This window comes from Mustela nivalis, assembly GCF_964662115.1.
Source record: "Mustela nivalis genome assembly, chromosome: 9".
NCBI lineage: Eukaryota > Metazoa > Chordata > Mammalia > Carnivora > Mustelidae > Mustela > Mustela nivalis.
Window position 1 is genome coordinate 79,036,258 of NC_139028.1, and position 11,032 is coordinate 79,047,289.

Consider the following 11,032-nt stretch of genomic DNA (forward strand, 5'->3'; position numbering starts at 1 on the left):
ACAGAAAGGCCCAAGAAGTTCTCTGTCCTTGGGTGTGTATATCTGAGCGCAGCCCAGGGCTAGTCATCAATCACTGAAGCTTCTGGTTCTGACACGTCATAACATTTCTGACAAAAGGAAGTAGGAATGGCATGAACGCCCAAGTTCCCTTGACTCATGGTTGTCATGTTCTGTACGCTTACTCCAAGCTGAAATTTTGTTTTCATCCAGTCCATATACACATGGATTTCAGCTTACAAAAACATCATTGAAAAGCCTTAGAAAGGGGTGCCTGGATGGCTCAGTCATTAAGCATCTGCATCTGGCTCGTGTTGTGGTCCCAGGGTCCTGGGATCGAGCCTCCACATCAGGCTCCCTGCTCCGCAGAGAGCCTGTTTCTCCCTCTCCCACTGCCCCTGCTTGTGTTCCTTCCCTTGCTGTCTCAAAAAATAAAAAAAAGAAAGAAAGAAAAAAAAGCGTTAGACATACTAACCCTGCACTTGAGCTATTCACGGAATGATTTGTTCCTCTGTAACCACAATGCCTGGCACTTGTTAGTCAGTCACTGAATAGATAGGCCAATTACTTCCCTAACTGTTGATACTGATAGAATGGGGAGTATGTTTTTCCCCTTTGGCTAGTTGTATTCACTTCCTTGGAAAATAATAGATGATCTATTTCTGCTCTGTTGAGGTTTTTGTTTCCCCAGCTGCCAGCAAGTATATGTTAATGTGTTGTTTTACTTCACAAATTGAGTTGGTGCTTAAGAAAGGGCTTTTACTCCGCAAAAAGGTGAGTTTTGAGGCCTAGAGTCTTGCCCAGTATTGCTGGAAGACTGGTAGATACTCTCTTTCTGTGCACACTGTGTTTCTGGCCTCAAGCGAAGTCCTTCACTCTGGCTGCTATAAATTATGTATTGTGATACGGGAATAAAGATGTATGCTATAAAACTGAAATGGGAAGTAAGGAAGATGGCAGGAAGAGGATACCCACTTTGTGTGTCCGTTTCTTTCAGGTTCTCTCAAGTAGTGCTGCCAGTAGTACGATCACAACGCTGTCACCCGGAGGAGCACTTATGCAGGGAGGGACCCAGCAAGCCATAAACCGTACGTGCAGAGCCACTTTCTCACTGATTAAAGCTCTAAAGAGCGAGTTGGGAGGAATGCTAAAGTAATTAGATTGGATTTTCTTTGGGGCATTTCTGACACTTCTGTTTTTATGCAGATAGATCCTGAGATCTATTTAGAAAAGAACTTAGGTTTCATAATTATCTTAATATTACGAACAGTGGTACATTGTTAGTCTCCCTATATTATATGAAAAGCTTTCTTTTTTGCTTTCTAACCTCTTAGATTAAAGAGAAACCTGAAAATTGCTCCAAAATCTCAGGGAATTTGAATTCTAACATAGCAACAAAATCATTACCTTACCTCAGGTTAGCACATCCTGGCTTGGCATTGGCTAAGTGCACATGTGCAGATTTATTCTGTTAGTGGTCCTACTTTCAGAGAGTGCCCATATGTGGAAATAACTTTTATCCTATTCTTTTTTCTACAGAGATGGTGCCAAATGATATTCAGTCTGAATTGAAACACCTTTATGTGGCTGTTGGGGAACTTCTACGGCACTTCTGGTCCTGCTTCCCTGTTAATACGCCATTCCTAGAAGAAAAGGTCAGAATTGATTCCAAACACAGCCAGCTATGTGACTTAGCGACATGTTATTTTGAAATCAGAAAATTGTATTGTGTGTTTACCATGTGCTAGCCACTCGGATAGCTACTTGCATATGTTAATTTAAGCCTGCAGCATCTTAATGGAGTAGGTATTCAGACCCATTTTATAGATGAAGAAACTTGAGATTCAGACAAGCTTATAACTTACGATTGTACATCTTAAAACTTGTGTCAAGCTATAAGCCACTGGGAGCAAATAAAGAATGGAGACCCAAACAAGTTACATCAATAAAATTACTTATTTGGTATATTTTGAAATTCAGACTGAGATTGACAACAAATATAGCACTAGCTATTTAACACTAATACCCTTTAACCAATTAAAGGACAGTTGACAAATGGGAAAATATTTATAGTATTAATATTAATAGTTTAACTATATAGATTACTCTTTTAAACAACTCTTAAGAGAAAAGGTTAAATACACCATTAAAAATAATAGGCAGGTCTGAGGATAAAAATACATGTTTATAAAAAATAAAAAATTAAAAAAAATATATTAGGCAAGAGACTTTCAGCAGGCATCTCACTAAAGAATGAGATGAAGAAAGAAATTTTCATATTCATTAGTAGTCAAATAAATTATCTTTGAAGCTACAGTGAAAGAGCGTTTTTTTAATCTGTGGTTTTAAAAATAACAAAAAATTTAAAATTATCAGTGATGGCCCATTTGCTAAGAGTCCTTTCTTCCATTACTCATACTACCTTTTTAAAAATTGCTTTGACCCAGAAATTCAATGTTAGGAATTTAAGGTAAGGAAATAATTAAGAATATTTATCAGTAGAGATGTTCCTCTACCACTGTCTCTGAAGCAAATGTGGAAGTGGCCTAATTAGCTACCAGAAGGGGTTTAATTAAGAAGCATTTGCTGTGCATACTTTGAAATACAATGCATCCATTTTAAATGATGACTTAAGTGAGTATTTAATGACTGAAAGATGTTCATGTTAAGTAAAATTTTAAAACAGTATAATAAATGTGTTTTTACACATACATAAAAAATATTGAGAAGGGGTATGAATTATAAACCACAGTGTTTATGAACTACTGAGTGGTGGTAGATACTGTTTCTTTGCCTGAAGCCAGTTAATCTAGTTTTAAAAAAATAAATAAGCAATCTTCCTATGTGTGTTTTTCTCTTGCTCCCTATAGGTTCTTTGAGATTTCTGTATAATTTATTATTTTTGTCATCTTTTGTAGGTAGTAAAAATGAAAAGTAATTTGGAACGATTTCAAGTTACGAAACTCTGCCCATTCCAAGAAAAAATTCGGAGACAGTATTTAAGCACAAATGTAAGGCAACAATATGGTTTTGGCCTGATTTTCTTTCTCTGTGTTGCAAAAAGGTGAAATTAACTTTGTTTTCATGTGAATGAGTAGATACATTTGGGGTTTCTTTTTTTTTTTTTCCTGTTGCTCAGAGTGTGTTTTTTTGTTGTTGGGGGTTTTTTGCCTTTTTTTTTTTTTTTTTGGTAATCTTTGTACCCAGTGTGGGGTTCTTAAGAGTGGCATGCTTTTCCAACTGAGCCAGCCAGGTGCCCCTCTTGAGTACTAGTTTTGTTTTGTTTTGTTTTTGTTTTTTAAGATTTTATTTATTTATTCGACAGACAGAGATCACAAGTAGGCAGAGAGAGAGGAGGAGGCAGGCTTCCGGCTGAGCAGAGAGCCCGATGCGGGGCTCAATCCCAGGACCCTGAGATCATGACCTGAGCTGAAGGCAGCAGAGGCTTTAACCCACTGAGCCACCTAGACGCCCCTTTTTTTTTCTTATTTAAATAAAGATTTCATTCACCTATTTGACAGAGAGATCACAGTAGGCAGAGAGGCAGGCGGGGGGAGGGGGGAAGCAGGGTCCCCGCTGAGCAAAGAGCCCGACTCGGGGCTCAATCCCAGGACCCCGAGATCATGACCTGAGCCGAAGGCAGAGGTTCAACCCACTGAGCCACCCAGGTGCCCCATGATTACTAGTTTTTAAATACAAAATGTATCATACATTCAGAAGAGTGTATAAAATACCTAATACTTTTTAAAACAATAAAACAAGTATTTACCCACAAACCATCATAAGAAATGAAGCAATGCCAATACCCATAGATATTCCCTATCTAGTTGCCTACCCCTCCCTCTTCAGTCTTCCAAGGCCACCACTAACCCCAGCATTTGTAATAACTCCATGAGGTTGGTTGGTTGGTTGGTTGGTTTACTTAAAACACTCTGTCTCGGGGTGCCTGGGTGGCTCAGTGGGTTAAGCCTCTGCCTTCAGCTCAGGTCATGATGTCAGGGTCCTGGGATAGAGTCCCACATCGGGCTCTCTGCTCAGCAGGGAGCCTGCTTCCTCCTCTCTCTGCCTGCCTCTGCCTACTTGTGATCTCTATCTGTCAAATAAATAAATAGAATCTTTAAATAAATAAATAAAAATTTTTAAAAATTTAAAAAAAAAAAAACACTCTGTCTCCATGGTGGGGCTTGAACTCAACCCCACGTCAAGAGTTGCATCCTCTACCAGCTGAGCCTGCCAAATGCCCCAATCGTCTCTACATTTTGTTCTGTAGATTTAGAACCTATGTGTATGTCCCTAAAAAATTATTATTTTGAAAACCTGAGGAGCAAGCACAAATCTAACCCTGCAAAAGAAGGACAGAATTGCTACTCTTTAACAGGAGACCTTAGAGTGGCTGCCTTATGGTCTGCCTTCAGCTTCCCTGATTGCTTACAGTAGGGTGGGGCTGTGGGTGAGGGAGCAAGTGCAAAGTGTTTTAAGATTTTATTTATTCATTTGACAGAGATCACAAGTAGGCAGAGAGGCAGGCAGAGAGAGAGAGGAGGAAGCAGGCTCCCCGCGGAGCAGAGAGTTCGATGTGGGGCTCGATCCCAGGACCCTGGGATCATGACCCGAGCCGAAGGCAGAGGCTTTAACCCACTGAGCCACCCAGGCGCCCCTTAACATTGTTTTTACTGCAAGGCTAGAGCAACCTGCAGGAGACAATTTTTTGTATCTGTTATGCTGTCTTCTCTGAGATAAAGGGGAAGGAAGAGTATATACAAAGAGTATTTCAATAAGTAGGTTAATCAAAAGGTGTTTTACAATTGAAAGCTGAAAATTCTTCATCAGTAAAGTTTTTGGTGTTTATTCCCTAAATGTTCTAAGTGGTTTTTCTCAAAATGATAGTACTACTTACAATCAGGAAAGAAGTTTGAAATACCTTCCTACAAGAGAGCAAGGACAACACATAAGTTTCAGTTCACGTGCCCTTCTTGATTGTAACTGCCTGGAATACTGTGGTAAAAAGGACTCTGAGACCATGTACATGTATTACCTCAAAGACGTTGCAGATTTGGTTCCAGACCACTGCAATAAAGTGATGTAAATTACTTTTTCTGTTTTCCAGCGCATGTAAAAGTTAGGTTTACACTTTCCTGTAGTCTATTAAGTGTGCAGTAACATTACATCTTTAAAAAAAACATTTTATATCCCTTTTTTTTCCTTAAAATTTTATTTACTTACTTGAGAGAGCACAAGCAGGGAGGAGAGAGAGAAGCAGGGAGCCTCATATGGGGCTTGATCCCAGGACCTCGAGATCACAACCTGAGCCAAAGGCAGACGCACAACCAACTGAGTCACTGCAGTACATCCCTTAATTAAAAATGGCTAAAACTTCTATCCTCCTCAACTTTCAGAGAGTCATAATCTTTTTGCTGGTGGAGGGTCTTACCTCTGTGTTGGTGGCTGCTGAAGGTTGGGGTGGCTGTGGCAATTTCTTAAAATAAGACAGCAGTGAAATATGCTGCATCAATGGGCTATTCCTTCCACAAACAGTTTCTCTGTAGCATGGGGTGCTGTGTGTGAGCATTTCACCCATATTAGAGCTTCTTCAGAGTCAGTCCTCTCAAATCTTGCCGCTGCTTTATCAATTAAGTTTATGTAATATTCTAAACCCCCTGTTGTCATTTCACAACATCTTCACCAGAAGTAGATTCCATCTCAAGAAACCACTTTCTTTGCTCATCCCTGAGAAGCAACTCCTTTGATGCCCGTCATTCAGTCACATGTTCAGGCTCCTCTTCTAATTCTAGTTCTCTTACTGTTTCCACCACCTTGCAGTTCCTTCCTCCATTGAAGTCTTGAACCATTCAGAATTAACCATGAGGGTTGGAATCAGTTTCTTTCAAATTCCTGTTAATGTTGATATTTGACCTCTTACCATGAATCACGACCATTCTTAATGGCATCTAGAATGGTGAATCCTTAATTTTTCTTTTTTCTTTTTTTAATTTTATTTATTTATTTATTTATTTGAGAGAGGGAGAGAGAGTACACAAAAGCAGGGGGAGAGGCAGAGGGAGGGAGAGAAGCAGACTCCCCGCTGAGCAGGGAGCCCCTCAACTCCGGGATCATGACCTGAGCTGAAGGCAGTCACTTAACCACTTGAGCCACCCAGGTGCCAATAGAAATGTGAATCCTTTCCAGAAGGTTTTCATTTTACTTTGATAGATCCCTCAGGAATCCCTATGTATGGCATCTAAAGCCTTATGAATTGTATTTCTTAAATAGTAAGACTTAGAAGTCAAAATTACTACTCAAATTCATGGGCTACAGAATTATGTTGGGTTAGCAGGTATGAAAGCAACATTCATTTGTACATCTCCATCAGAGCTCCAGGGTGACCAGGTACATTGTCAATGAACAGTAATATTTCAAAAGGAATCTTTTTCTGAGTAGGTCTCAACAGTGGACTTAATATTCACTAAGCCATGTTATAAATAGATGTGCTATCATCCAGGCTTTGTTCTGTGTATAGAGCACAGGCAGAAGAGATTTATTATAATTCTTAACAGCCTTAGGGTAATCGAATGGTAAGTGAGCATTGGCTAAAACTTAAAGTCACCAACTGCATTAGTTCCTAATAAGGGGATCAGCCTGTCCTTGGAACTTTTGAAGCCTGGCATTGACTTCTCTCTAGCTTTGAAAGTCCTAGATGGCATCTTCCAGTAGAAGGCTGTTTTGTCTCTATTCAAAATCTATTGGTTAGTGTAGCTACCTTCATTAGTTAACTTAGCTCGATCTTCTGGAGAACTCTGCAGCTTCTGCATCAGCACTTGCCGCTTCACCTTGCACTTTCCTGTTACAGAGTCTGCTTTTTTCTTTAAATTCATGACTCAGCTTCTGCTGGCTTCAGACTTTCCTTCTGCAGCTTCTTCACTTCTCTCAGCCTTCATAGAACTGAAGAGAATTAGGGCCTTCCTCTTCATTACCAGATCACTAAAACTTCATATCAGCAATAAGGCTGTTTTGCTTTCTTACCATCCATTCATATGTTCACTGGAATAACACTTAATTTTTTTGAAGAACTTTTCCTTTGCATTCACAACTTGGCTAACAGGCACAGTGAGGCTTAGCTTTCAGCCTGTCTCAGCTTTCAACACACCTTCCTCACTAACCTAAATCATTTCTACGTTTTGATTTTAAAGTGGGCAATGTGTGACTCTTCCTTTCACTTGAACACTTGGAGGCCATTATAGGGTTATTAATTGGCTTCATTTCAGTATTACGTGTTAGTGAATAGGGAGTCCTGGGTTGGGGTAGGGAACAGCCATTCAGTGGAAGTCAGAACACAACATTTAACTATTAAGTTTGTCATCTTATATGCATCGTTCAAGGTGCCCCCAAACAATTGCACAAACATCAAAGTCACACTGGCTACAGATTACCATAACAATATAATGATGAAAAACTTTGAAATGTTGCTAGAACTACCAAAATTGAGAGACATTGAGTGAGCAAATGCTGCTGATAAGATGGTACTGATAGACTTAATCAGTGCAGTGCTGTTGCAGACCTTCAGTTTATAAAAAAAAAAAAAAAAAAGTACATAAGCATAAAATGTTGCATAATAAGGTTTGCCTGTACAGCCTTACATGAGGGTATGGCATTCATCTCCTAATTGGCATTGTGGAACCACTGGTGCCCATCAAGCAAATTAAATTATTTTTATGTATTTTCCAGACAGAACTAAATAGCCTAATACCTCATCGCCTCCCCCACCATAATGATAGCAGATGGGGTAAATAAGAGTGTTTTGTTTTGTTAATTCTTTTTTTTCACCAAAGATTTTATTTATTTATTAGACAGAGATTACAAGTAGGTTGAGAGGCAGGCAGAGAGAGAGGAGGAAGCAGGCTCCCTGCTGAGCAGAGAATCTGATGTAGGGCTTGATCCCAGGACCCTGGGATCACGACCTGAGCAGAAGGCAGAGGCTTTAACCCACTGAGCCACCCAGGTGCCCCTTGTTTTTGTTTTTGTTTTTTGTTTTTTGTTTTTTTTTTTTTTTTTTTTTTTAAGATTTTATTTATTTATTTGACAGAGAGAGATCACAAGTAGACAGAGAGGCAGGCAGAGAAAGAGAGAGGAGGAAGCAGGCTCCCTGCCGAGCAAAGAGCCTGATGCGGGACTCGATCCCAGGACCCTGAGATCATGACCCGAGCCGAAGGCAGCGGCTTAACCCACTGAGCCACCCAGGCGCCCACCTCTTGTTTTTTTAATTCTGCCTCAGACTGAATCTAATTCATTGCCATACTACAAGGATTTAGGACTTCCTGTCCCTATCCACATACTGCCAGAACTGATTTACAGGTTTTATAAGACTGTTAACTTCCAACCACATAAACACTGTCCATCTCCACAAAGAAATGTTCTGAAGACATTTTCCTTCAGGAGTCTTTAACAGCTTAGATCAGTGTGGTCCTATTGACTGACTGCTAGTTATATCCATGACAAGGGTAAAATCCTTTTCTACTTAAGATACATAGTCCTGACCTAAGGTATGACAATAGTACCTAGTGAAGCATTGACACCATTTATATTTTCTTTAATCTACTGAGTTATATTGAAATTCTGTAACATTGGAGCTGGAAAAGACCATTAAAAACTTGGAAAAGTGCTTCACAAGATTGGCTGTGTAGCAAAATTAGCTACAGGAGCTTTTGAACATCAAAGATCTCATCCCACACCTGCTACATCAGAATCTTCAGGAGAGTAAGGCATTTTTTTCACCTGTTCTATAAAATAATGTTGATGCCACCATCCTGGCTTTAGCCCACAGACTAGTGTTTAATCTAGAAATCATCATATTAGTACACCTCCTTCACTTGACAGAAGAAACTGAGCCTAGAGCCCAGTTGCAACTTCCGTGTTGTCTTATAGTCGGTTAATGACAAGCCAGACACTGCAATCCAGTGTGAACTCCAGCCTCTATCCCACCATCTCTTAACCTTTTATACCCTCACCGAGGGCTTGCAAGTTGCCTCATTGGGGTAATATAAATGAGCTTGGAAACTACACTCCGAAGTATGTGCCAGATCTGGATCAGAGGCATTCACTTCCCCAGCCTTTGCCCAGTTCTTGCTTAAGTATCTTGCTGTGTTTTTCAGTTGGTAAGTCACATAGAAGAGATGCTGCAGACCGCCTACAACAAGCTCCACAAGTGGCAGTCACGGCGTCTCCTGAAGAAAACGTGAAGGATCTGTGGCTCTTGCAAGTTTTTGTGAAATTGAGAGAACTGTGACCTGCAGTGACTCTGGAAACCTGGCCTGAGACATGCCAGTGATCACACAGAAGTGACGAACGTCTGAACCACGCCAACTCTTGGAGCTGATGTTGTTGTACTTGCACATTGTGACCTGAAAGGAAAGGAACTGTGACTAAACTCAAAGCTGGGGAGGTAAATTAAGGCAGAACCAAAATGAGCTAAGTTGCAGATACATACGTGTGTGTGTGTGTGTGTGTACACACACACACACACACACACACGTTTATCTTAAAGAGACACTGTTTACTGCAGTTACTCAGGAACTGCTTTTGATTCACATTAAGCTGCTTTCAGAAATTTAAAAAAAAAAAGAACTTTTTAAAAGGGTGCATTGATAAAATCTGAGGTGTTTTTTTTTTTTCCTTTGTAAATTTTTTTCCTAAGTTTATGGCACAGGGTACACCTTAAGTATTTCTCCTCCATCCTCCACTTGGATCCTCAAGCTGTACTGAATTCTAGTTGTCCCTTACATCAGCAGGTTAAGAGAGTACTTTCAAGTAAAGCAGAAGGAGACTGTTGCTCAACCATCAGGAAACAGTTATAGTCAGAAGACATCATTGGTCCTGTGTTTCCTACGGAAATAAGAAACAATAAATGTTGCACTGAATGTTTGTGGTTTGGAGTCCCTAAATGATTAAGAGGGAACATATTTGCAGAAAGTTGCGTGGGGGGTTTTTATGCAGAATTTTGTCAGAAGACAATGGCGCTGCATGTTTTTCTTTGAGTGCAAATGTACATTGCTAAGATTTTTTTTTAAGATGGCATGTGCTTTGAAAAGAGGAAATTGCATTTTTAAGAGTTTAAAAATCTTATGAGTGAGAAATATAAGAAATCTTACTTATTTTCACCTCTTTAGAAAAAAATAAAAGATGTTTCTCATATCTCCTTTTCTCCAGTATCTGTTACTGTCCTTGGCGAACCGATAATCATTGCATAGTGATTGAAAAGACTAAATGCAAAAAAAAAAAATCTTGTTTCTGGAATTATGCCATATTTTGTTCCTAAAAGGATCAACTCCCTGTTTAAGACTGTATAGATGTCTTACATTTTAAAAGTAAAACTAACTTAACTCTTTTAGCAGTTAAGACATCTTGTGGTTTCTCATGTGTTATATTTACTTGGGTGGTCCACTCATTCTTTTTTAAAGCCATTGTACAAGCTGGTTATCTTTCCTTTTTTTTTTCTTTTTAAAAATTTTTTTTGTTTTATTGGAGTATGGTTGACATACAGTGTTATCTGGGTTTCAGGTGTATCACATAGTAATTCAGCAACTCTCCATGTTATGCTCTGTGTTCACAAGCGTAGCAACCATCTGTCACCATTTATTGCAGTACCATTGACTATATTCTGTATGCTGTACCTTCCATCCTTGTGACTGATTCCATAACTGGAAACCCTGATCATCTTTCATATAATGGCTACAACAGGCTGAAAAGCTGGACTTGGAAGTGGTAAAAGAAAAGGGACAACCTCCCTTTTGGCTTCAGTCTTCCCATTTCTCCTTCAGATCCGTAGAGTAGCGGTAATCTCTTACACCTTACAGTTTTACAGGGTGCTTTTCAAATGCTTAGAGTAACTGTCGAGATAAGACATGCTTAGAGTAGCATGTCTAAGACATGCTTAGAGCTTTTCAAATGCTTAGAGTAACTGTCTTATCTCGACAGTTACTCTAAGCAATAGCAATGGGGCAGGTAGAAGAATGTTGGAAATAGAAGAGTTTGTTTGTTGGGA

The 11,032-nt window shown here is 39.6% G+C and overlaps 1 protein-coding gene across 2 annotated transcripts in view; it reads left to right on the plus strand.

Annotated features, from left to right (window-relative positions):
• Positions 1 to 10,182, plus strand: part of GTF2H1 (general transcription factor IIH subunit 1) — a 39,385-nt gene extending 29,203 nt beyond the window's left edge. For both annotated transcript variants that reach the window (XM_082747302.1, XM_082747303.1), the window contains exons 12-15: positions 995 to 1,085; positions 1,537 to 1,652; positions 2,916 to 3,008; positions 9,144 to 10,182. In XM_082747302.1, the coding sequence (XP_082603428.1) occupies positions 995 to 1,085; positions 1,537 to 1,652; positions 2,916 to 3,008; positions 9,144 to 9,230 (387 nt within the window). In that variant the 3' untranslated portion in view covers positions 9,231 to 10,182. The remainder of the gene's footprint in view (positions 1 to 994; positions 1,086 to 1,536; positions 1,653 to 2,915; positions 3,009 to 9,143) is intronic.
• The last annotated feature ends 850 nt before the right edge of the window (positions 10,183 to 11,032 follow it).